At 47.7% G+C, this 24,194-nt stretch overlaps 1 protein-coding gene across 6 annotated transcripts in view; it reads right to left on the reverse strand.

Moving 5' to 3' along the window:
- TACC2 (transforming, acidic coiled-coil containing protein 2) overlaps positions 1–24,194 on the reverse strand; it is a 278,122-nt gene that overhangs the window by 16,052 nt on the left and 237,876 nt on the right. For 3 of the 6 annotated variants that reach the window (XM_011930241.1, XM_011930240.1, XM_011930242.1), the window contains 9 exons: positions 22,065–22,125; positions 20,680–20,881; positions 14,129–14,190; positions 12,421–12,536; positions 10,850–11,021; positions 9,391–9,531; positions 8,431–8,520; positions 1,328–1,471; positions 849–925 (listed from right to left, as the gene is read on the reverse strand). In XM_011930241.1, the coding sequence (XP_011785631.1) occupies positions 849–925; positions 1,328–1,471; positions 8,431–8,520; positions 9,391–9,531; positions 10,850–11,021; positions 12,421–12,536; positions 14,129–14,190; positions 20,680–20,881; positions 22,065–22,125 (1,065 nt within the window). Of the gene's footprint in view, positions 1–848; positions 926–1,327; positions 1,472–8,430; positions 8,521–9,390; positions 9,532–10,849; positions 11,022–12,420; positions 12,537–14,128; positions 14,191–20,679; positions 20,882–22,064; positions 22,126–24,144; positions 24,181–24,194 lie in introns of all 6 variants that reach the window. The other 3 variants (XM_011930243.1, XM_011930244.1, XM_011930245.1) reach the window with 3 other exon arrangements.

Raw genomic sequence — 24,194 nt, forward strand, 5'->3', positions numbered from 1 at the left:
ACAGAGACTGTTTAAATTAATTATGTTATATCCATACAATGGACCACTAAGCACCTGTTAAACAGAATGAGGCAGAGAGCAATAAAATATGTCAAAGATATGCTATTAAATTTAAAAAGAGCGGTGGGCCAGGAGTGGTGACTTATGCCTGTAATCCCAGCACTCTGGGAGGCTGAGGTGGGTGAATCACCTGAGGTCAGGAGTTCAAGACCAGCCTGGCCAACATGGTGAAACCCTGAGTCTACTTAAAATACAAAAAATTAGCCAGCCGTGGGGGCAGGCACCTGTAATCCCAGCTACTCAGGTGGCTGAGGCAGGAGAATCACTTGAACCTGGCAGGGTTGGAGGTTGCAGTGAGCCGAGATGACACCACTGCACTCCAGCCTGGGCAACAAGAGCGAAACTCCATCTCAACAAAAAAAAGAAAAAAAAGAAAAAAAAATTAAAAAGAGTGTAGAATAATGTATACTGCATGTTCTCATTTGTTTTGGAGAAAAAAGAGGCTGTTTACACTCATTGTTACATTTGTGATGAGAAATGGAAAATTCTTGGAAGGATTCACACAGAAGATAGTCACCTGTGGGTTGTGGAACTGGAGGCTGAGTGGGGAGAAGATCTGTTTTGCATTGTACCTATATTTATCTGAATGCATTATTTAATTCATGGGCATGCTATTTTAGTATTAGTAATAGAGTAAAAATACTTTTAGAAAAACATGAACCGTGTGTAATAAAGAAGAGAGAACTTCCACAGAAGATACTCTTCTGTGAACCACACCAGCTGCAGTCATTATTAAACCACTGGTAAGCATCCCTCAGGCACGAGGAAGGCCCAGCTCCCCAACTGACCTCATTTCCATCACTTCCCGCCTGCTTTCTTCATATTTATCTTTCCATTCTGAGACCTCTCTCTCCTTGGTTATGATCTAGTTTCAGGGAGAAGAAGAGAAAGGTTAGCCCCAGATGAGTGAACTCGAAAGGAGACGGTGAATAAATGTGGAATGAAAAATTCCTATGACAAACCATAATTACGTTCAGAGAACTTCCCTGAGCATAAAAAAGAAAGCAGCGAGATATCAAGACTTTCACAGTGCCCACTGGGGAGCAACTGAAAGGGGCATGCTTTTTGTTGTAAATTCAACAAGGCCAAAAGGCCCATCACACGACAGTGTCTAGGAAGATCAAAACACACGGTTCGCCACACATCTTTGCCTACAGCGTTCAGAGGACAAAGTCTGTCTCCAAAGACTCTGGCTTTGTGGACCACGGGCATACATGTTTATTTATAAGTGGCAGGAAGAGGGTAATCACACCACATGCCACGATACCTCTGCTCTGGCAATCTGGAGGGCAGAGTCCAGGTCGGGCTGCTGGAACAGAAGGCCTGCAGGTTTCTCCACCTCGGCGGTCCCAATGCGGGAGTACAAGGCTGTTTTGGAGATGGAGACGTCTGTTGGGTGAGCAGCCTCTCTCTGTGGAATGGTTTTTAATTTAAAAGAAAAAAAGTTAGCATTAATCATATGACAAAGAGGATTACACTCACCCTCATGAATGGGCCACTTGTATGGTTTTGAAACAAAGAACATCAAAAGTATGAGAAAGTGCAGAGACTGATGAACAGGGAAATGCCGAGTCTAGTCTAGGGATGGAGATCTATCATTCTGCACCTGGGCAGGCAGACAAAGCGGCTAATGGCAGAGGCCCCCGCAGCTCTGAAGCCTTGGAGTCCAGCATGTCTGGTACCTGCTTATCTCTGCCATTTATCACACGCTGAGCCACTTAGGCACAGCCCCTGAGAACCCAGGGCACTATTCAGCAGGCTCCACTTCCAAAATGAGATCTCAATGGTGAATAACGTTGAATTCTAGTCTACTAGTCTACGTTTGCCTAGTTTTGAATAACCACAGATTTGATCACTTTTGTAAGACTGTTTACATTTCCATTTTGGGGCCATTTGTTTAGCTCTGTTTGAAAGGATGTGAGTCACACAAAGCTTAAGGCCTACTGTAGTTGTCAACCAATATCACTAGGTAGAGTTTCTGGATGTAAGAGTTATGTCGGAGTTCTGTTGCCATGAAGTCTGTTACGTAAATGGGAAAATTAAAAACTGGGTCAATGACAATATCTACATTTGCTGATTAGACCCCGAACAAGTGGCGTGATCCACCACCCCAATCCACTCAACTGATGTCGGTTTGAGGCTTTACAGCCTTTTGTGGAGAACAGATACTAGCCTCCCAGAGGTGCGGAGGAGTCTGTGGTTATTCTTTTTCCCTTTGCACCAAATGCTCGGCAATTTGCAACACAGTTGAAACGCGGTGTTAGCAGTATCATCGACCAGCATAGCCGGGTTGTCAGTCTACTTCTACTGCAGAAGAAACATCACACCAACCACACTCTCAGTCCTATGCATTAACCTTGTGGTGCTGTCATGGCTGCCCAGCGAACCTCTATCCTCGTTATCAATAATAGAGTGCTCTAACAGGCAGAGAAGGACTGCTTCTTCCTTTGGGAAATTATGAGAAGAAATTGAATGGCGAAAGGCCACCACAGTGAAGTAGAGAGAAGGAGATTTGGGGAAAGAATGATGAGGGCTTATCAAGGACAGCAGGTAAGATTAAAGAGCCAACAGTAACTGGGAAGGGGGAGGACCTAAAGGTACCTGTCCAGAATTTGTCTCTTCCACAAGAATAGGCATGCCTACCCTACGACAGCATCAGGGAAAATAAACCCGAGAAGGGAGACAGCGGTAGAAAACTCAAGGAGTTTAATGGATAGGACGGAGATGACTGAGTTAGGATCAGTTAGTTAGCTGTATACATGCAGGGCGAAACTATATAGTTTCGGTTGTTCTGGAAGAGAACGTCTGTTGCCTGGGTTTCATGGCCCCTGCCTGGCCTAGCATACTTGGGGTGACCCTGAAGCAGGACCCAAATGATCCACCGGCCAGAGATGTAAGTACAGAGTCTTCTTCAAGCAGACCCCAGAGACTCACTCATGTGAGAATAGGGCAGGCTCAGGCCCTCAAGAAGCCCCCGTTTCAAGGACGCTTGACCAGAATACACATTAATAGCCCTCAGCAGAGGCAGGCTGACCTCCCAGAACCAAGGGCACCACCAGGCCACAGGGCCAGAGCCTCTCACATGCAGGGGTTTATCTCTACTCTTTGAAAATGGTTTTCACAGCTCTGCTTGTCACGGGGGAACTTCTCAGGAAGTAGTTGAAAAATGACACCGAGATCAAGACTCAATATTTGTCCTTATGGAGAAAGTTCATAAACACACAATTCTGAAAAAAATCCTGGGCCGTGTGCGATGGCTCACTCACACCTGTAATCCCAACACTTTGGGAGGCTGAGGTGGGAGGGTCCCTTGAGGCCAGGAGTTTGAGAACAGCCTGGGTAACATTGTGAGACCCCATCTCTATAAAAAATTTTAATAAAAAAAAATTGGGGGCCGGTTGCAGTGGCTCACACCTGTAATCCAAACACTTTGGGAGGCTGAGGCAAGTGGATCACTTGAGGTCAGGAGTTCAAGACCAGCCTGGCCAACATGGCAAAACCCTGTCTCTACTAAAAATACAAAAATTAGCCGGGCATGGTGGTGCATGCCTGTAATCCCAGCTACTCAGGAGGCTGAGGCAGGAGGATTGCTTGAAACCCAGGAGGCGAAGGCTACAGTGAGCTGAGATCATGCCACTGCACTCCAGCCTGGGTAACAGAGTAAGAGTCTGTCTTTAAAAAAAAAAAAAAGATAAAGGATTTTAAAAGGAAAAACAAAAACTGTTCACTTTTAAAGTCAACAAATGTGTGTGTGTTTTTTTTTAATGAGCAATAAAATTTCAAAATGAAAACAACATCAGTCACCATCAAACTCAGCGTGGACCTTCTGAAGATGAATATAATGGAGAATCTCAGTGACTGGGCCGCAAGGTTTCCCAGAATGAGATTCAATTCTGACCAAAATAAGCAGGCTCCCTGCAGCACAGGAGAAAATTGATTTAATTAAAACTAACTTTATCATACTGGGCAGAAACTAAGTATGACTAATGAAGGAATTAATTATCTTTATGCTGCCTAAAATCCTTTGTAAAACAAGAAAGGGAATGAAAAAAATCAATAAAATAATGAGGTTTCTAAGAAAATGCAAACGGACACTACCATGTAGATTGTTCACTGACCCCTTCATCCCGGCCACCTGGTGTTTTCAATAAAGGAACAGCTGACTTCAGAGCCCTCTTGAATTACTGCCCGAGTATCTGCGTGTTGATGAAATTCATCGTGTACACTCTGGTTTCCCCTTACAACCAAGAATTGTTTTTAACTGAAATTAATAGCTTTGTCTCTCGCTGATATTTTAAAATCAGATATTTTTAGATTAAGCTTTGTTTCTCTCACATAACCCTCACTTGCTACTTTAGAGGGGCCAAAAAAGCCACTAGAATCACAAATTGAAATGTGAAATGGCTGTGACACAGAAGGCATGGACTTTGTAACCAATTTCCAACTTTCACTCAAGTCCCGTGACCTGCGAGAACCTCTGGCCACTGTCTCCTGCTTCAGACCTGCAGGCTGTGCCTGGGGTCCTTCCTGCTGGCAGCTGGTGGTGGGGTCCTAGCACCCTTGTGGACAGTTCCCTGCTGCCAGACATGGAGAGGAGGGGCTGGCACTGTGGCAGGATCCCTGTCCCCTAGAACAGAGAGAGGCCAATTCTGGGCAGAGCACATGCACATCCGAGACTGTGAGAGCCATGCCAGAGGGGCCACGGAGGGGTGAGGCCAGGAGTCAGGATGAGCTAGGGAGACGACAGCCACCTGGACCAAGGCCACGGTGCATGGACACAGGCCTGGCGCTCAGAGGGTGTCCAGGTCATGTGCCGCCACCCAAGCAGGAGAGTGGCCTCCGCCGGGTGCTGCCCCATCCAGTTCTGACCACAGGCGGTCCCCAAGCCCAGGAGGAGCGGGGATCATGGGGAGGCACTCAGCATCAGGCCTTATGCCACTCCCACAGGCGGCACCACCGGCACCAGCCAGCTGCTCCCGCTTACCAAGCCAAGACATAGCCTCCAGGCAATGACCACAGATGCTCCAAAGGGCCAAATACACAGGCGCTCGTGAGTTGGTACTTGTCACTCCTCTCAGGCTGTTCTCGTGGCTTTTGGGCATCACATCTCCCACCTTTTGAATCTCAGCTCAATGTGTGTGTATGGGGGGTTAGTCTGTGACACAGCAACAGAGAGGGAAACATGGAGCATGCTGCCAGGCTGCTCAATGACAACACAGGTGGCCCCAACTCCTTCTGCTCATGGAAGCTCCAGGCATCAGCCTCTTCTTCTAGGCCAGGACTGAGGGGCCACACCACTCTACCGCCCCGGGGGCCTCTTGCCAGGACTCGCCCCTTCCTGAAGCTTGTTATTTGTATGGCCTCGCTCCTAAGGAACCCAGACACAGTCTTCCATCTTTCTACTGGGTCCTCCTAATCCAGAAAGGCCCATAGCCTGCGCCTCTTGGAAAGCCACCCAGACACAACATTCAGATTCCATCTGACGTGGCTGAGAGTTAAATTCAGGGCTCCTGCACCACAGTTCCAGCGACCTTGCTCAGGTTCACCCCCAGGAGGACACAGCCAAATTCCGTTTGACCAGAAGGATGTGGAAGGACAGTAATGGTAAGACTGCAGCCTGACACCCCAGCCCTTAAGGACTTTTCCTCATTTCTCACATTTTCTAACTGAGATGGAGAAACCCCCACTGCAGCTCTTCCAAGGCTGACTCAGCTCTCCATCGGTCTAAAGAGAAATGGAAGTCAAAGCTGCTCTAGGGAACAGCCGGAAAAATCACTCCCCACTCTAGCTCACGGTGATTTTCATCCATGCAATATGATATTTTTCGTTCCAAGTGATTTCATCTTTGTGTTAGCAACAGCTTAAGACCATGTTGGCAAAATGACGGAGCTGTGTCACCTACCGCTGAAATATACGGCCAGGAAAAAAGGCAAATTGGATACACAGCTGCTGTTTTCTCTTCCTATGCATCAGCAGTTTCCAATGCAGCCAGGGACAATCTTTCTATATGGAAAAGAAACCCACAGGGACCAACTTGAGGTCAGGCCCGTGGACCACCCTCGGGCTGGGTAGCTACAGGAATACCATCTATTTTCCACGGGCCAACATCACCAGGTAATGCACTTTTTACAAAAGCAATACAAGTTACTCTACTAGAGAAAAATGTTCCCTCTAGACTCCAAGACAGTTCTACCCTCACAGAATACTCCTTTGAGCACACGCCTCTGAAACAAAAGAGGTGGCTTGGGCTGCCTCTCCGACCCACACACTATGAACACGCATGACACTATTTTCTAACTCAGAATTGGGGCACATATTCTGAGAACAGCCTGTAATTGACAAAAAGTCAAACTCCTGGCTATTATTTGCCAACAGTTGTCTCTGGTCGCTCTCCAAAAGAGGTGGCAGGGGGACCATGGCACTCAGCACACTCCATATCCACCCTGAGCTACTCACCAAACATGTTCAATTCCACCTCAAACTCTGGACAGGAATATACGGTACTTATAGTGGTCAAACTACATGCAATTCATTCTGTCTTTAGGCCCCAAGGATGTCTAGAAATAAATCTAGTGCGTGTGGGGGTGGGGGGAAGTCCTCACTGCTTCACGCTTTCTAAAAATCTTGCTTTCATGGAAATTCGACCTAAGCTTATGATTTGGCAACAAGAACGAGGACATCTCCAGTCTATATTGACATTCTTGTCCCTGCCCTGGGTCTCGCTGTTCCCAGCCTGCATACCCACAATGTAAGCACCTACTGTCTCTGGGAGGGGTCTCTCTTTTGCATATGGCCAAGGAGACCTCACTGGGGGGCCATCAGGAACGTAGTAGCAGCCGGAACTCTTACTCCTGTACCAAGGATGAGAGACACAGATGTCACTGCACCCCGACCCCTGCAGATGAGCTGTTACTCCAGGCAGGCAGGCCAGGGGCTCCCATTCGTACTATTTTTTGTTGTTGTTGTTTTTAAAGATAGGGTCTCACTCTGTCACCCTGGCTGGAGTGCAATGACGTGATCACGGCTCACTGTAACCTTGAACTCCTGGACTCAAGTAATCCTTCCACTTGAGCCTCCCGAGGAGCTAGAACTACAGGTATGTACCAGCACACTTAGCTAGGGACCTCTCATTTGGAGACCTGAGTTCTAGTCCCCAACAGGCTGGTCAAGTGGCTTCATCTCCCCATCTGTAAAATGGGACCCGGATCCACCCACTGAGGACAGACGCTGGGAGCACCTGATCAGGTAACAGAAGCAAAAGGGGAAGTGTCAGCTAACAGCAGCAGCTTTCCTTTATCACACACCTACTAGGTGTCAAGCATGGTGTCACTCTCCGCACACCAGACGTCTGTCATCCTCACAACAACCTGTAAACTGGCTATTATTGGCCTCATCTCACAAACGGCAAAACTAAGGCTCAGAGAGGTTCACCTACTTGTTCAAAGCCACAGAGCACAGTCTGACACACCAGGTTCATGGGGATATCCAACTTGGGGTGGGGTAAGGGGTGGGAACGAGGGCGCCCTCAGAGACCAAGGTTTGCATGGGCAGTCCAGGGACAAACACACGCTCTGCACGTCATCAGCAACTCATTCAAATTGTTAATAAAAGTTACCCCAAACTCGGAAGCCAGGCAAAAAGATTTCTGCATGCCCTGTCAATGTCATACTCCATGCTAAAACTAGGAACTGGGAAACTCCATGGGCCAAATGGCCCACTGCTGTCTATTGTAAAGAAAAAAAAAAAAAAAAAGAAAGCAAGTAAGTAGAAGTTTTATTGGAACAGTGCCAGACAAGTATGGCCCACAAGGCTGGAAATACTTATCATCTGCACTTTACAGAAAGGATTTCTTTGGCCTGGTCTAGAGTATTATCAAATGTCTTGGTTTCACTTACTATGTATTACTGATTAGGGCCTCGTTGCAACAAAGTCAGATGTTAACTTGTAGAAAATGGAAAAGTTGCAAATTATGTTTGTTCAATAGAGAAGCAAATGCTATCTGTAGGAAAAAAAAACCCTCAAAGGTCATGATTTTGTTTTGCTCTGTTGAATTGGTGCTAACCAGTTTTCTATTCAACTTTGCCGTCTTAAGCTAGCCTTCTTTACCCTACTGACCCATACACCGGTCTCTGTATTCTCCCCCATTTAACCAGCAGTACCATCCCGCGGTTTAGCATTATCGAGTTAATGGATCTCAGCTATGTGCTCAGTTTGTATTTATGCAAGTGTGATGCTTTCAGGTTTTCGGAAATGACCCTTTGCTGGACACCGACGATGCCCGCCTGGCGGATGGTTAGCAAAGCAGCTTCTGGACCCCAGCGGCACACATGACATTCCCAGGAGGTGGCGCACGCGGCAGCAAACCGGTACCTTGGCATCCTGGTGGCTGCGGGAAGCCAAAGCAATCTGCCTGGCCAGCTTCAGGGCTTCTATCCGCATGATGGCAAACTCTAACTCCTCCTGCCCGCAGGGAGTGTGGGCAAACCGCAGGGAAATGCATCAAGACAGACGTCAATGGTTTCCACATCCGAGAAATGAACGTGCCACGAAAATGTGTCATGACAGGCACTCGGGAAAAACACGCGCTCCATCTTTCTCTCACAATTAGCACCTCAGCAGATCATGAAATAAGCATTTAATTTCCTTTTCTAGAAACCACCCTTGTGATTGTCTGTCAGGAAGTATTGTGCAGTTGAATACAAAATGATTTTCAAAATGGGATCAAAATTTTTACTGTTCTCTTTTCTTTGATTTCTTTCCCTTTTTCTTTCTTAAGGTAAAGTTGGCCAACAGTTTTCATGAATGGAGATGCATCTCTCATATGGCTGTTAATAGTCTCTCTAGGTTTACTCTGAACGTCCTAGTCTAGAGAATATCAAATTAAGTTGTCAAATTTAAAGCACAGAGTACATAATTGTTTTTGGTTCCAGATGTAAGACTGAGCCCAGATGTTATCTCACTGGGAGTCTGAGATAGCCACGTATATATATAAACAGCTTGGCTCAGTGGTGATCTAATATTCTTGGTTCAGTGAATAAATCACAGAAACTGCTTTGGGGGCTATCAACGCTTCTAAATAATGACTATTTGGGCCCAGTTTCTAAACTGAAATAGAAACGGTTTGTTCAATATGTAATCACACCATTTATATCACTTTGGTACCGTGGGTAAAGAATGTCACGTATATCATTCTTTGACGGGAAGATAAGTCAGTGGGAACATTCTCGACAGTTCCTCATCAAATCCTGCCTCATTTCATTTGGGCCTCGGGGGTTCATTCTCTACTGAGGTTTTCACAAACTCCCAAAAGGTCACACGTGGGCTACAAACCTGAAGTTTCTGAGCGAATAGTGGGGGGTTCTTTTCTGCTAAGTCGGGCTCCAGATAGTCAAGTGCACCACAGAGAGAGGCGGGGTGAGCTAGCCTGCTGAGGAGGGCGTCAGCAGAGGCAAAGGAGCCCTCGGGAGCTGTCTGAACGCCGGCAGAGAGGAGGACACACAAGAAAAATAGAGGAGAACAGAGAGTGATATTGATTCCAAGCAAGGGCCACACAGCCATTTGCTGGACATTTCTGCCTTGAGGCTAAAGAGAGTATCAATTAGCTGCCATTACTTGTGGTTTCATCTAGACTAATTCCCACATGCTGACAATGGACATCTTGAGATTGGCAGACCCGACACCCTCCCCAAAAGCGCAGCCTTCAGTGTCCTCCCACTCCCACGCCACCCTCACTCCCTGGTCAGTGAGTGGCAGCTAGCTCGTAGAAGGTGAAAGGCCAATTAGCTGGTGGGTTTTCCAAACATAACATAACTCTTCAAGAAATACTTTCCAATATATATATACAGGAAGTAAGGTTTTGGTAAAGGTCATTTTCTAAATCATGGAAAGATGATTTCAAATGAAAAAGTGTCTTCTGATAGATCAGAAAGACTTCAGAATCAGAAGCCAGCTTTGTAGAAGGTGAACCACGGACGTGTGCTTCAGAGTATTAATGTGAGAGACTGATTCACATCTAGACCCTCTTTTTACTATTGTTGTTCTAGTATCCACTCCAGCATCCAACTGTCAGACACACAGTACGTGCTCAATAAACATTTGATGCATGAGAGAAATGGCCTACTAACACAGAACAAAAATAACACACTAAATCAAGGGCTTCACACCTGCTTAGGGATTGCTGGGCAGGAGGTAGAGGAAATAAAACTAAAATCCACCTAGAAGGATGGTGCATTTCAGATGTGTGGAAGACCATGGCATGGGTATCACTTAGTTTGGGGAAGGCAGAAGATCATGTGATACGTGTGCTGTGCAGGGACTCGGGGGTAGGTGAGGCCTTCAGCTCAGCTCTATTTGCTCTGCAAGACCCCAGCAGGGCTTGGGGACAGGAAAAGTCCTGGTCTTTGAACAGGATAAATTCCCATCACTAAGTCCCAGGAAAACTAACTTTCCCAAAAAAGGGTCCCCTGCCCTCTGTCAAGGATGAAGCTGCAAAGGACTGCTTAACGACTGTTCCAAAGCAACAGTCCGTCCTAAGGGGCGAAAAATGGAAACTAAATAACCCTGAAGGCATATAAAGTACTTAAGTGGGAAATGCAAAACCACACTGCTATGAACAGAGAACCTTCCCCTCATCCTCATGGTATGGGATCGCCCAGGTTGGCTTCTGTGGTCAGGGAGTCAGGGTGGGACCCATGGCAGGTACCAGGTGAGTGTTGCTCTGAAGGCCTGGCCTTCTTGGTGACAATACACAGCTGGCCCTGTGATCTGGGGCCCCTCCAACTCCACTTACAATTTCAATCGCCTCTGAAGGGGTGCCCAAGCCCATGGCCTCCAGTTCCTTCTGGGAGGATTTCTCCGACACCTGCAAGTGTGGCTCTTGGTTAGGGGCCAGTCCTCGTGGGACAGGATGCTGGGCTTTTGTAGCAGCGTTCACAAGGGCTTCAGTCTCTTCAAAACTTGACCTGGGGGAAGCAAAGGGCATCTTCAGTCTTCTCACTGGGAAACTCACTGAAATCAACCAGGATCCCCTGACCATGTCAATATCACAAGGAATCCTGGACTTCCCGAGGGATATGGGCCAGGTCTCCAGTGGCCATGCAGCCTCTAGACTGGGCAGTCACTCCAGGACCAAGAGTCAAGCGAGAGGCAGAAGTACAGATGCCACTGGCTATAGACCCAAGCTCCGGAGTTCGGCAGACCACCAGCTGCCTGGTTGTGGACTCTGGGGAAGTGACTGGGTACCGTGCCTCCAATTCCTTCTCTTTAAGATGGGAGACAATGGACCTCTCTGTGAAGATTAAATGAGATGCTGCATGCCCGTAAAGCACTTAACGCGGTACCTGTCACCTGGTGCTGCTACTGTTTTAGTAACGTAACCACCATCATCATTGTTCTCACCACCTTGGGCAGCCTGCAAAGTCTCTTTTGTACAAAAGTTTGAGAAGTCAGTGCTAGCACTTTCACTCCTGCTTAAAGGGGCAGGCAGACAAAAATAGGCTGGTCCAAATCTTACAGCAATGCCCACTCTTACTTGATCAAACAATGCGCTGCTCCAAACATTAGCCCTCATAAATGCAAACATGAACACCCATATCAATAATGTACATTTACCAGGCACTTGAAGTGTGCCAGGTACTTCAACAAGAGCTTTACACACAGCATCCCTCTGGAAGACAGAGTGCCCTCTCCCCCTCGCACAGCTGGGGGATGCTCTGGAAGACTGATAGCCTCCTTTAATCTTCATAAAATCCCTGCAAGGTCCGTTTCATTATTACTTTTACTTTACATGCAAGGGAACTGAGGCCCAGGAGAGCCAAGTAGCTCACATCAGGTCATACAACCAGGAGGGGGTCCTGGGGTACAGGTGGGATTCAAGCTTTGAATGCTGGACCACAGTGTCCCCCTTTAGATAAATGATGGAATAAGGTGTGTGTGTGCTGGGCGAGATTATAGGGTGTGGGTCACACAGTCAGCTGCTGAAGGATTTTTCTTTAGTCCAAAGGGCTGCCAGTAACAAAACCAATGTGTTTATGTCCCTGTGGACATTCAGAGAGACTAAAGTGTGGGCTGGCCAGGTACTGTGGCCTGTAATGCCTGTAAGGCATGTACTGTGGCCAGGTACATGCCTGTAATTCCAGCACTTTGGGAGGCTGAGGTGGGAGAAGCCCTTGAGCCCAGGAGTTTGAAACCAGCCTGGGCATCATAGTGAGACCCTGTCTCTACTAAAAAAAAAAAAATTATGTGGCTTGTCAGCTGCCTGAATCTATGCACTGAAATGAAGTCAAAATAACAGCATGAAGGCACTCAGAGGCTCTGGAACATCCAGCGTGATGTGTAACTCTCTCATCATGGAAGTCATACCCTGAACACGGCGTCGGGGACTCTGACATGCGGACGGGAGTTGACTTGACAGGGCTCTCCTGAGAAGTGTCAAACATAAGGTACAAGGCCTGCTTCTTCGGGGCGTCATCGTCCTGCTGCAGGGATCAAAGTCACATATCAGCTTGGGTATAGCTGGCCTGAACGTGCAACTGAGATGAAAACCACAGCACTCTTCAACAGGGAACAAATAACCCACCAGGGTAAAGCCTTCATTGTTCTGGAGCCACCAGGAAGAAGGGAGGAAGTGGGGCCTGGTTAGGAGTGAGGTGGGGGGGCCGGGAGGGAAGGAGGATGCAGAGAAAGTACAACTGAGTTCAAGTAGGAACGTGCGCCAGTGGAGAAGACTCCACGGCATTGGTGAGCTGGACTTTGTTCAACTCACCAACATTTTCTGAGCACCTTCTCTGGGCCAGGAGCTGCGCTGGCCACTGCAGATAAACAGAGAGGTAGGGCAAGAGCCCAGATCTGGGCTGACCGTAGCTGAATGAGCCCACGGCAGGGGCAGGGCCTGGAGAGCAGCTCAGCTGGACTAGAAACAGGGCTGTGGGATGTCAAGCTCCAAAATGGAAACTGGCATCTCTCGGTGGTGCCTTGAAAGATCCCCTCCACATGCCCTGCCGGGGTCCCCAAAGAAGTCCCTGCAATGGCCGGCAGGCATGCTGCTCTGCACTGCCATGAAATCTCTGGGTGGCTCTGTTGTTCCCGAGCAGGGCATGCTCCTCACAAAATTCATCCGCGAGGCCTGCCAAAGCACCAGGCAGTGGGTGGTGGCACAAGAGGAAGAGGCCCCTTGTGGTTTCAATCCATTTAAATCAAAGATCTCAAAACACATGACAGTTCCCCTTCAGTGGTAAAATGTGGCACCCTCAGTATTATGTATATGGCCTCAGCTACTGCGGACTCAGTTGTGATTACAGAGCTAAGCTCTTTAAGCAACACACCAGGGGATGATGACAAAGCCCACGCACTTTACTCAGGCAGCTGTGATCTCACTGACGTGGCACTTGTGTTAAGCCTGTGCCGGGGGACATTCTCCCACCCAACCTTCAGGTCTAACTTACAGCAACCTGCAGTTTGGAAGCAGTAACCCTGGCATCAATGAGTGATGCAAAGTAAGATAAAGAGCAACATGTCCAGGACTGTGTAGTGCTGCAAGCAAGCCCTCCTGTGTGCCACACGTCCCCGAGGGCATCACTGACAGCAGCAAGAGGTCACCCTTGGAATAACATGCCCCAGGGCAGCAGGTTTTATGTCCGGAAAGACAGTGCCCATCATAACCTCTTAAAATGAAAAACCAGGGAGAAAGGCTTATTGCCCAGAGAAAATATTCAGTTGCTTAAAACAACTTCTCAAAAACAGCTAATCGTATACCTGAAAAACCACCACTACTTCATTTTATTTTATTTTTTTAAAGAAACCTCTAGCTCTTTCTCAGTCTAAGACAGTAATTCTGCTGGACATCTAATTGCATTCTGTGATTTTCTCCCTGAAAATGTCAAACGAAGTGGATTGAGTACAAACCTCAACCCCCCAGCCCCCGTCCATCATCGCTGTGCACCCGGCAAGCTGTGTACACAGAGAGCACTCGATTTGGGGTCTGAGCTCCCAGAGACGCTCTGCACAGGGGAGGAGGCCCCTGAAGGCAGGAAAGCGAGTCCCCTAAGTGGCCCGAGGCAGAAGAACTTACAGGTAAGGAGGAGCCAATTTTTTCCATATATTCAATTTCATAGGAGTTTCTGTAATCCAACTCTGCAAAAACAAAAACAAAAAACAAACATAAAAAAACAAAAGATCAGGTTAGTGCCAGAGGAGAAAAATGGGAAGATCTGAGCCAGGCAGGGTGGCTGCTATCCCAAGACTCTGGGCTGATGGTGTCCACTGCCTAGAGACTTCTTATACAGCCTGAAGAAAAGGCCCAGCTTGGCTATTTTCAGACAATTGCTAAACATCTTGCTGTAAAGGGGCTTCTGCCATTAGGGAGGCTGAGAAGGTCCTGAGGAATTCCAAGGCAAGACCAAGCATAGCCCAAGTGTGGCCGGACCTGAGCGGTCTGCGTTGAGTGTTCCCATAAGACAGCATGTGCGTTCTGGGTGCTGGTTTCCTCTGTAACTCTCATGTGCAACACGTGGGATGATACATGCTCATGACGTTTTGGAACTGGACCCTTACTTGTCCCTCTCTGGGTATTCGGCTCTGGCCACCCTCTGAAGTGAGGGAAGAACGATATCGTTCCTTCAGTGCTGCTGGTAAGAGAAGCTTTGCAAGTCACCTGGAGCCTTTCCCAGGGGTCTACCAGTGTCTTCAGGGCTGGTCCAAATCTATTTTCAAACACAAAGACTAGTAAAGTCCAATGGGTGGAGAAATGACCTGTTTAAAATTGATTGGTGAAAATCCCATACGCTCAGGGGAGATGGCAAACACCACTGCCTGCCTCCAGTACCTGGAAACTGAGCTGACAATCAACTGAATTCCCCGTCCAGCAAACGAATGGAGCACCTCCTATATGCTTTGCACTATGCCGGGCATAGTGGATACGGTGGTGGATAAGACCAGAATGGACTTTTGTCCTCACAGAAGCCACACTCTAGAACTACCAGATGCCTCTTTTCTACTTACAAAGAAAGCCAAGAGGTGAAGAGTGACCTGCTCAGAAACCCACTGTGAAAAAGCATCAGTGGCAATCCATCAAGTTTAATCTTTCAACTTTTTCAAAGATGAAAATAAAGATAAGTAGCAGTTCTGGTTTAAAGCCCCTTTATTTCTGCCTATTATTAAAGGCATCACCCAAAAACTATGAGCTTTAAAATGAGATATTTCCTGGAGGACTTTCTTAAAACCTGCAAATGGTTGAATAACCCCAACTACTTAAACAAGTGGACCATCTTTCAGGAATCTCTGAATCCCCCTTGGTGAGGCAAACATATCCTTCTACTCGGCATGGCGAGCTCATGAGATCGAAGACAGTTTTGTGGATTGAAGGCCAGAAAGCCCTGTTGCATCCTGAATAGAGATGAGTAGAGAAAGCATGTTTCCAACTCTCACACCAAGCCTGAACCCCAGGGTCTGCCCCAGCTTAAGACAGAAGCACTAATTTGTAAAGTCTTAATCGCCTCCTCACCTTAAAAATGAGAAGCAGGACAGGGCACAGAGGCTCACACCTACAATCCCAGCACTTTGGGAAGCTGAGGCTGGTGGATCATTTGAGGTCAGGAGTTCAAGACCTGCCTGGCCAACCCCATCTCTACTAAAAATACAAAAATCAGCTGGGTGCACACCTATAGTCCCAGCTACTTGGGAGGCTAAGGCAGAAGAATCACCAGAACCCAGGAGGCAGAGGTTGCAGTGAGCCAAGATTGCACCACTGCACTCCAGCCTGGGTAACAGAGTGAGACTGCTTCCAAAAAAAAGAGAGAGAGAGAAGGAGGAAGGAGACAGGGATGGACGAGGTGATATTTAGGGTCTCTCCCTGATCTATCTATCACTTTCCAAGTATAAAACCCTGGGACTATCATTTTACTGTTCTTTTATAAGCTGTTTAAGTTGAGAAAATAATAGTGAATCAGCTGCCTCTTCTAAGGTATCACTGCAGTTGCCAAAGCATTACAAGCCCTAAATTATTTAACAGAAATATTTAAGCACACTCCAATACAGTACAGGGCACCCAGGACACAGCAAACGAGCAGCAGACCACCGCAGAGTTTTTCCAGGGACCTGTGGCCTCAGGCGAGTGCCCGGCTCTAGTAACCAGCTCGCCTCACTAAAGCGTCCCACTTGGAACCTCAGCTCTTCTGGTGGCTGAATCTGGGTGAGTTCTAGGTCATGGAGCTCACTCATCTGCCTTCTCTGCTACCTGCCAAAAGGAAGTCCCTTCCCACTGTCCTGTGTCCCTCATTCCTCCCTTCAGAAGGAGCAACTGACGGTGCAAAAGTGGGGTTCTCTGACACCCACATTAGTGTTTGCATTTGTGAGATGCCTGGTTTCAGAAGGCCCACAATCCCAGACGAGTGGCAGACGCCTGGAGACGCTCCTTCGGAACACGCCCTGCTTGCTGCAATCACAGTCATCTGGGGTCCTGATTTATGATTTACAAAATGACCTGGACAGGATGTAAGAGAAACAAATACTTCCTTCTGTCATCTTGCGTGATCTCTGATCCTTTGAGAAAACATCTTTCTGAACTTGGTTTTCCAAATTGCACTCATCTGCTTCAAATCCTAAGCCTCAAAGGGCAGGCACAGAGGTGAAGCCACATCCAATTTCAGCCCCATTTTCACACCATGCCACACACAGCTGGCAGGCCAGGAAGGGTGATGCCACCATACCAAGTGGCATATCATATTCTCAACTGGAGGAGACGGCCCTTGCTAGCGTGTGTGGCTGCTCCCAGCTGAAGAGGCTCAGTTATTGTTCCCCGGTCCCGTCATTTCTGAGGGCTGCTTTTGGTAATTATTTCCTATCGGGGCACTGCACAACGAGAGGGCTTCGGTGCTGCTTTCATCTGACTCTAGTTGCTGGGGGTTTGCTGGGAACAGGAAAGACCCTCAGCAGAAGCCAGAAGGTTGCCACTGAGTCTAGGTCTCTGTTCCCAGGATCAGGGAAGCCAACTTACCCGATGTCTCCTGGCCTATTGTCTTATCTAACAAGTGGAGCTCAAAGAGCCTACATTTTGTAGGCTAAAATGAAATACTTTAAGATAAAAATCCTTCTCTGGGTTACACAAATGTAAAGGAGCATGATCAGATATATTCCTGCTCATGGCTAGTATTTTTGGAACTTTTAACCTAAGTGATGTTACGTTAGGGGAGAAGAAAAGGGTCCAGGCAAACAGACAGAGGCTGCTCCCAGCTTCCCCACCATCACCCTTCTAAGTGTCTGCAGTGTGACAGAGACGGTGCCTGCCGTTAAAGAACAGCTGAGGCTTCCAAGGAGGGCGCTTTCCCCTCTGTCAGAGTGGGAAGGAGGGACTAACAGAGCTGTGTTAAAGGACACAGGGAAACTGGGTGGCCACCAGAGTCACTGAGACTTGTGACTCTAAAACAACTGCACTCTGTCAGGGTCTCTTGGACAGCCAGGAGAGGACTCAGCTGTGTAGACCAATGGTTCCTAATCTTTTCCTCCACAAGAACCACATGGGTTAAGTTTTCTCCCACTGCATCATGCTTTAAAAGACTGCACCAAAAAAGGGCATTTGCTAAGCAACCATGCAAAGAAAACCATTTATAACTGTCAATGAGTTCTTCATCCGTGGAAGATGACCAGTGTCATCCTAGTGAGTTGATACGATTACAGCCCAAGTATGGTATTTTAATCCCCTGGGCATCTTTCTAAACTAGTTACACTCCGGTGTTTTGAAATATTAAAGACAACTTGAAGCTCTTCAACACTCCACTCCTACGGACCTAGGTAGGAAAGTGTGATTAGTCAATAGCCTCATTCTACAGGCGAAGGCAGCAAGCCTTCTCCACGCTCACAGAAAGAGCACAGCTGTTAAGTCAGGCAGACCTGGCTCTCCACGGATTTGTGCCAGGACACCGGGGGAGTCACTAACAGCTCCAAGCTCTGAATCCTTGTTCTTAAAATGGGGAACTGTAGAAAAGCAGTCAGCAGACTGAGAGGATGAAATGAAATCATATGAGCATAGAAGACTGCACAGCTCAAAGTAAGTCCTCACCCAATGACAGGTCCTAGCTTATTACTGTTACCTATAGAATTAATACAACAGCGAATATGTATTTAAATCATAATTATTATTTCTCACTCATCATTTCCTTTTCCTACGGTTGATGACTTCATTGTAAGAGTCTCTGATCACAGCTGGGGCCCTGCACGGATTCTTTCTGATGATCACATCAGCACCCCTGAGTGTGTGTCTGGTGCTGCTAGACCGGACCTCATTACATTAACGGTATTTCCACATCCAGATGCTGGAGGAACCCTGGGTGTGTTAGCGAGGTAGATGCAGTGGGGCCGCACCTCCTGAAACTGCAACTGTTGTGTCTTCACACTGATGAAGGATTTTTGACTGTCTACCAACTAAAATTACAATCATGACTTCCCAAATCTTCCCATTTTCTAAGGTAATGGGTTTAACCAAGTTTTGTTCCAAACCCATGTATTTACATATTTGTTCAATTTTTACAGAAACAAACAACTGTCAAATTTGTCACTCAGCTAATAAGTTGTCTGTTTTAGTAGTGTGGAAGATGGACAAATAAATGCCACCATCGAATGAGGTACATATTAGCCCCAAAAGTACTGTTAGTATTTTTATATTTTCTAAGGAAAAAAAATGCATGTATTTGGTTCCTGATAGGAAAACTAAAGACACACACATATCAAAATCATATGCCTAGCTCAAATTGGCTTCTTTTTTTTTTTTTTTGAGACAGAGTCTCACTCTGTCACCCATGCTGGAGTGCAGTGACGTGATCTCAGCTCACTGCAAACTCTGCCCCCTGGGTTCAAGCGATTCTCCTGCCTCAGCCTCCCTAGTAGCTGGGATTACAGGTGGCCACCACCATGCCTGGCTAATTTTTGTATTTTTAGTAGAGACGGGGTTTCTCCACGTTGGCCAGGCTGGTCTCGAACTCCTGACCTCAAGTGATCTGCCTGCCTCAGCCTCCTAAAGTGCTGAGATTACAGGTGTGAGCCACCACGCCTGGTCCCAACCTCAGGATGGTTTCTAAATGCTTTTCTCCGACATTTAGAAATTTCTTACCAAGCTCAAGAGATGTGACCCATCATAGGTGCTATCAAAATGGCCAAGTCTGATGCCTGTGCTCAAATGTCCCTTGCTGCCTCTGGGATGTAAAGCCTCTTCCCCACAGCGCTCCACACCCGATGCAGGTGATGCCCATTGCAAGATCAAATTGCTGAGCTGACACTACTAAGCTGTTGACCTGCCTGACCTTGTATTAACTTTATTTCACAAACCTGACTTTAGCCCCATGACATTGAGGGTGCTGTAAGGAACAGAGATGAACCTGACAAAGTTCTTGCCTTCAGGAAACATACAAGCTAGTTGGGAAGCAAGAAATGCACACACATCATTTTGGTGTTACATACCCCCAGCTCAGCCCAGACCAAACATTGAAGGTGGGCGGAGCCAGGATCCCACGTCCAGGGAAAGGCTGGGAGGAGGCAGCACTAAGGAAAGGGTGGGAAACAGGGATAAGGTCGGGGAGTGCAGTACAGGTAGGAGGAAGGGTGTTCCAGCAGGCGGGGTCTGCAGCAGCACTGCAGAGGCAGCTGAGTAAGGGGTCTTCCAGGAAGAGGCTCCTGTCTCGGATGCAAGTGCAGAGGGAAATGAGGATCCAAGGGAGGCTGAGGTCAGATCACAGGGCCTCTGGGGTCAGGTGAGAGCAAGACGGTCACTTTTATTTTTTTCTATTTATCTATTTTTTTTTTGAGAGAGTCTCACTGTCACCCAGGCTGGAGTGCAGTGGCACAATCTCAGCTCACTGCAACCTCTGTCTCCTGGGCTCAAGCAATCCTCCCGCCTCAGCTTCCTGAGTAGCTGGGACCACCGGGACACACCACTATGCCCAGATAATTTTTTGTACTTTTAGTAGAGACAGTGTTTTGCCATGTTGCAAAATGAATCCAGCCTGGACAACAAGAGTGAAACCCTGTCTCAAAAAAAAAAAAAAAAAGAAAGAACACTGAAATTAATATTTCAGTGGAGGAAGGAGGATGTAATGAGATAAGCAAAGTGTGCGGAGCCCATTTCTGAAGAGGGAATCATGTCCTCTTAGCAAGCCTGGGGCGAATCTCTGGTTTGAGGCTTCATTAAAAGGTGTGGCCATAGTGTCTGAACACCATATGGGGCCTAGGAATAACGGTGGCACCAAGCAACTCCAGGTCAGTGACCTACACTGAAAGTATGACCTGAATGACACCCCCTGGGAGCTGTGTTTATCAAAATCACAGAGGGGACGCAAGCCATGGGCAAAGCTCGAGTGGGCGCTCAGGACCCACTTGGTGGAGTCCTGAGGTGGAGTTAGAGGGCGCCGTGCTGGCTCTTAGCAGGAGTCTTGGGTCAAGGGACGGGTGGTTGCAAGTCTCAGGCTGTTTTCAAACACAGCCTGAGCTTCAAGTGCAGCGGGAGACGTGCAGACGATCTCACAGTAATGATCACATGGTTACCTGGCTGAGAAGTTTCTCTCCTGGCCTTTGGCTCCCTAGGGGCAGTATTCTCCGAGGCAGAGTGGGGGTCCAGCTGGCCACAGAGTTGCTTACCCTCAGTGGGTGAACTGAATTTGGTCTCGTTTACAAAGGTGGACAGGTCCGAGGGCTGAGGGTAGTCCTGTTTGTCAGCCTCCAGGTCCACCGTCATGCATGTCCACTTCTGGTTGGTGACCGCCAGCTTTTCCTCATCTGTGGCGTGGACCACCGCGGAGATCACTGGTGGTGTTTCTGGTGTAGCAGCTGGGGTGGGGTCCTGCAAAGAGAAGAGAAACAGTGTCTTGTCTCATCAGACTCTTGGTCAGAAACTGCTCCCACCCTCAGGTCTGGGGACCCATTAGCCAGGACAGGTCCCGGTCACAATCCTGTGCATGCTCTTCTCGGACTCTGCTCCAAATGGCCCATTAAGGAAACAGATGGACACACAGATTCTTCCCTCTCTATGAATCTCCTTTTAAAATGGTTTCAGGGAATGACCATGAATTTAAAAAAAAAGAAATCAGGATTTTGTGTCTTGGTTACTTGAGCTTTCCTGCTAGTTTTATGATTATGACAGCTGTGGATGCTCACACGGTGCTTCAGGCTTGCATATCAATATCACCAGAATCACCCGACAATCATCACACCAGTCCCCGGAGGCAGAAAGAGGGGGATCTTATCTCCATTTCCATAGGAGAGTGGGAAGTGGAGTAGGGCAGGGTGAGAACCTAGAGAGGTCAGGGCAGAGCTACAGCTGGGACCTGAGCCCCTATCCCCAGGGCTGAGTGCTTCCCTCCACTGCCCCCACCCTGGCCAGCGCCTGTAGGCTGGGGCTTTGCTGGCTCAGACTTGGAGGTGTGGCAGGTCTGCTTGTTTTATGACCCAGAAATTAGCCCTAACCGTATGACTGACAGGCTTGAGGATAACTTTCCTTGGTCTGTAAACAGGGTAGAAGAAATGGAATCTATCTGATGGAGGAACTGGTAAGAGGGACTCTAATAAAGAAAGAACCCAAGCCCCACTTCTTCAGGGGAGGGGGTTCCCTTTTCTTCCCACTCCAATTTTGGCTGCATAGTTCAGTGCTCCTGACACTTGCTGAGTTTTTTCACCTTCTCACTGCGTTCATCTCAAGAGACTCTCGACTCGACAGTCCTAGAAGTTCACAGCGGATGAACTGGCCTGAATGGAGCAGAGCGGGTCCTCTAGAGCCCAACTAACGTTTTTCCTGAACGCCTTCCTACTCTCGGGACACCCTCTGATCTTCCGCAAAGTGAAGGGATCAAAACAATGTTGGGCAAACATCGAGGGACCCTCCACTCAGGAGGCAAGAAGAGGGTCTTGGAAACATGATCTTGGAAACAGGCCCGGGATGAGCAGAAAGCAAAGCTTTGTCAACAAGGGAGGAAACCCCCCTGGGAGAGGGAGGGCATAAAACCATCAAGACCAAAGGAACACTGTACCTGGGAAGGTGGATCAGAGAGAGGAGACCGTTTTGGCGACTTTTTCACCCTAAATGTGTCACTGGAAACAAAATGGAAAACGTAAACACAACAAGCAGAGGGATGGAACACTCCAGAGCAGCACAGAGCGGACCGAAGCTACTGCCTCTGCGGAGCCATCTGGCCCAGGCCACCCTCCCGCCTCTGCCACTGCAACACCAGCGAGAAGACGGCCGCGCTGGCTACCCACTCTCACTTTTTAACAGCTATTATTTTTGCCCCCAAGGGAAAGATCCATCAAGCTGGAAATCTTTAAAGAGATGCCATTTTGGAGAATGACCCAGAAAATGAAGCTAAATTTAACTAAATGTTCTTATTTTATAAAGCAAATTTTTGGTGAGCAGATTAATTTATTTGGATTCTTCCAGGGATGTCTGAACCCAACTAAGGCTCAGGGAGGGGCTCCAGGCTCAGGACACCGATTTACAGACGGGCAAGGCGACACCTCACTTAAGGAACAATTGAAGGAGGCCACGCAGAAAGAAAGTTCGGGGTCCTCAAGGAGAACCTGCTGAATCCTCCCTATCACAGGATCCTCAAGCTCAATGGATTCCCATGCTCTGAAGGCTTCTAGGTGGAATCCTGACGAAAGGTAGGGCCAGGGGAGAGATGAATTTTTTGGTCTTCTCCTAACCATGGTAAACAGACAAGATTCACAGCTCTTCTCTCTCTGTTTCTCCTTCATATGAATAGCGGGGCTGGGAGGCAAAGGAAACACCAAATCAGACTCCTGAAGGGTCAAGGAAGCAGATCCCAGGAGGAAGGGATGACTTTTAGCCTCAGCAGTTCCATTCAGTCCACCGAGCAGTCTGGGGGTCACTTCCACAGTCAGAATGGGGGCTCTTTCCACACTGTAGACCGGCCCCTGCCCCGTTTCCAGCCCCTCCACAGGATGGTCTCACTCCCAGCAAAGCAAAGGCTTTGGGGGATGATACCTCTCTTTATATCCCACCACCCTCCCCTGCTTTGCACGTTAACTGGGTGGGCAGAGCAATTTAATTTGGCACTCAAGTTCCTTCCTTGTGTTCTCTCACATCACTCCAACAATGGCATTTAATCATGAAAAAAAATACTATAAATAGCTATTTACAGCTTTTATAACAGTTGCCATTAAAATAGTGCCATTGCAGCTTGAAGCATGTATTTATTCATGCATATAAATATATAATCATATATTTTATAGTTGCTAAGTGGCTCAAAAATACTCAAGAAATCCCTTGGGCAGAAGAGAGTCTGATGGACTCGACCCTATCCTGGGACTGCTAGCCACCTGGACTGGCCAGCTTCCCTTGTAAGGACAGGGAGAAGGTGCATGTCTTTGGACCCCCCAGAACTGCCCACAGATCCCTCCTGGCCAGGGGAGGCAAAGCAGCAGAGGCACAGAAATGGTCAGCTCTGTTTCTACTGACAAGTGACCCAAAGATGGCAGACGAGGCATGCCGACACCCAGCCAGGTCCTGGGTGACTGAGGATGCAGGACTGGGGCAGCCTGGCGATGGCTCTCACAGCCGTGTGCTCCAATCTGCACTGGCCCTGCATTTTAGGGCATTCTGCAGGCCTCAATTTGGAACGGCCCAAACATTTCTGCTTCACACATTAGCAAGAATAAGCTGTGGCCATCGCTGCCTGTGGTTAGACCAGACAGTTATTTTAACGTGAAGCCACAGTAGTGTTGAAAGCAATCGCCCACTAGCCCAATTTAAAATGAAAGAATGTAATGAAGAGTTAAAAAAAAAAATGTATGATTTCAGATGAAGACATCCAATATGCAAGGGAAGGAAAAAAGTTCCATTCCTGACAAGCAGCCAGATGCTGGATAATCACATTTTCACAGCCAAGCAGTCTCTTATGCGAATCACTATGAAACAGAAAAGTAATCTTTGCTACTGGGGAGCCCCATGCCCCGCCATTCCCAGGCCCACCACATAAATACATCAGTAGCAGCCATAGAGGGGAAACAAAATGGGCTTGGAAGCAAAAACAAAAGGCAGAAAAATAAGCACATTTGGCATAAGAGGCAGATTGCATTAAATTTACTTACAACAGAGAACACACAGACATCACATCTTCAACCATCCTAAGACAAGAAGA

Source organism: Colobus angolensis, unplaced genomic scaffold, assembly GCF_000951035.1.
Source record: "Colobus angolensis palliatus isolate OR3802 unplaced genomic scaffold, Cang.pa_1.0 Scaffold85, whole genome shotgun sequence".
NCBI classification, from domain to species: domain Eukaryota; kingdom Metazoa; phylum Chordata; class Mammalia; order Primates; family Cercopithecidae; genus Colobus; species Colobus angolensis.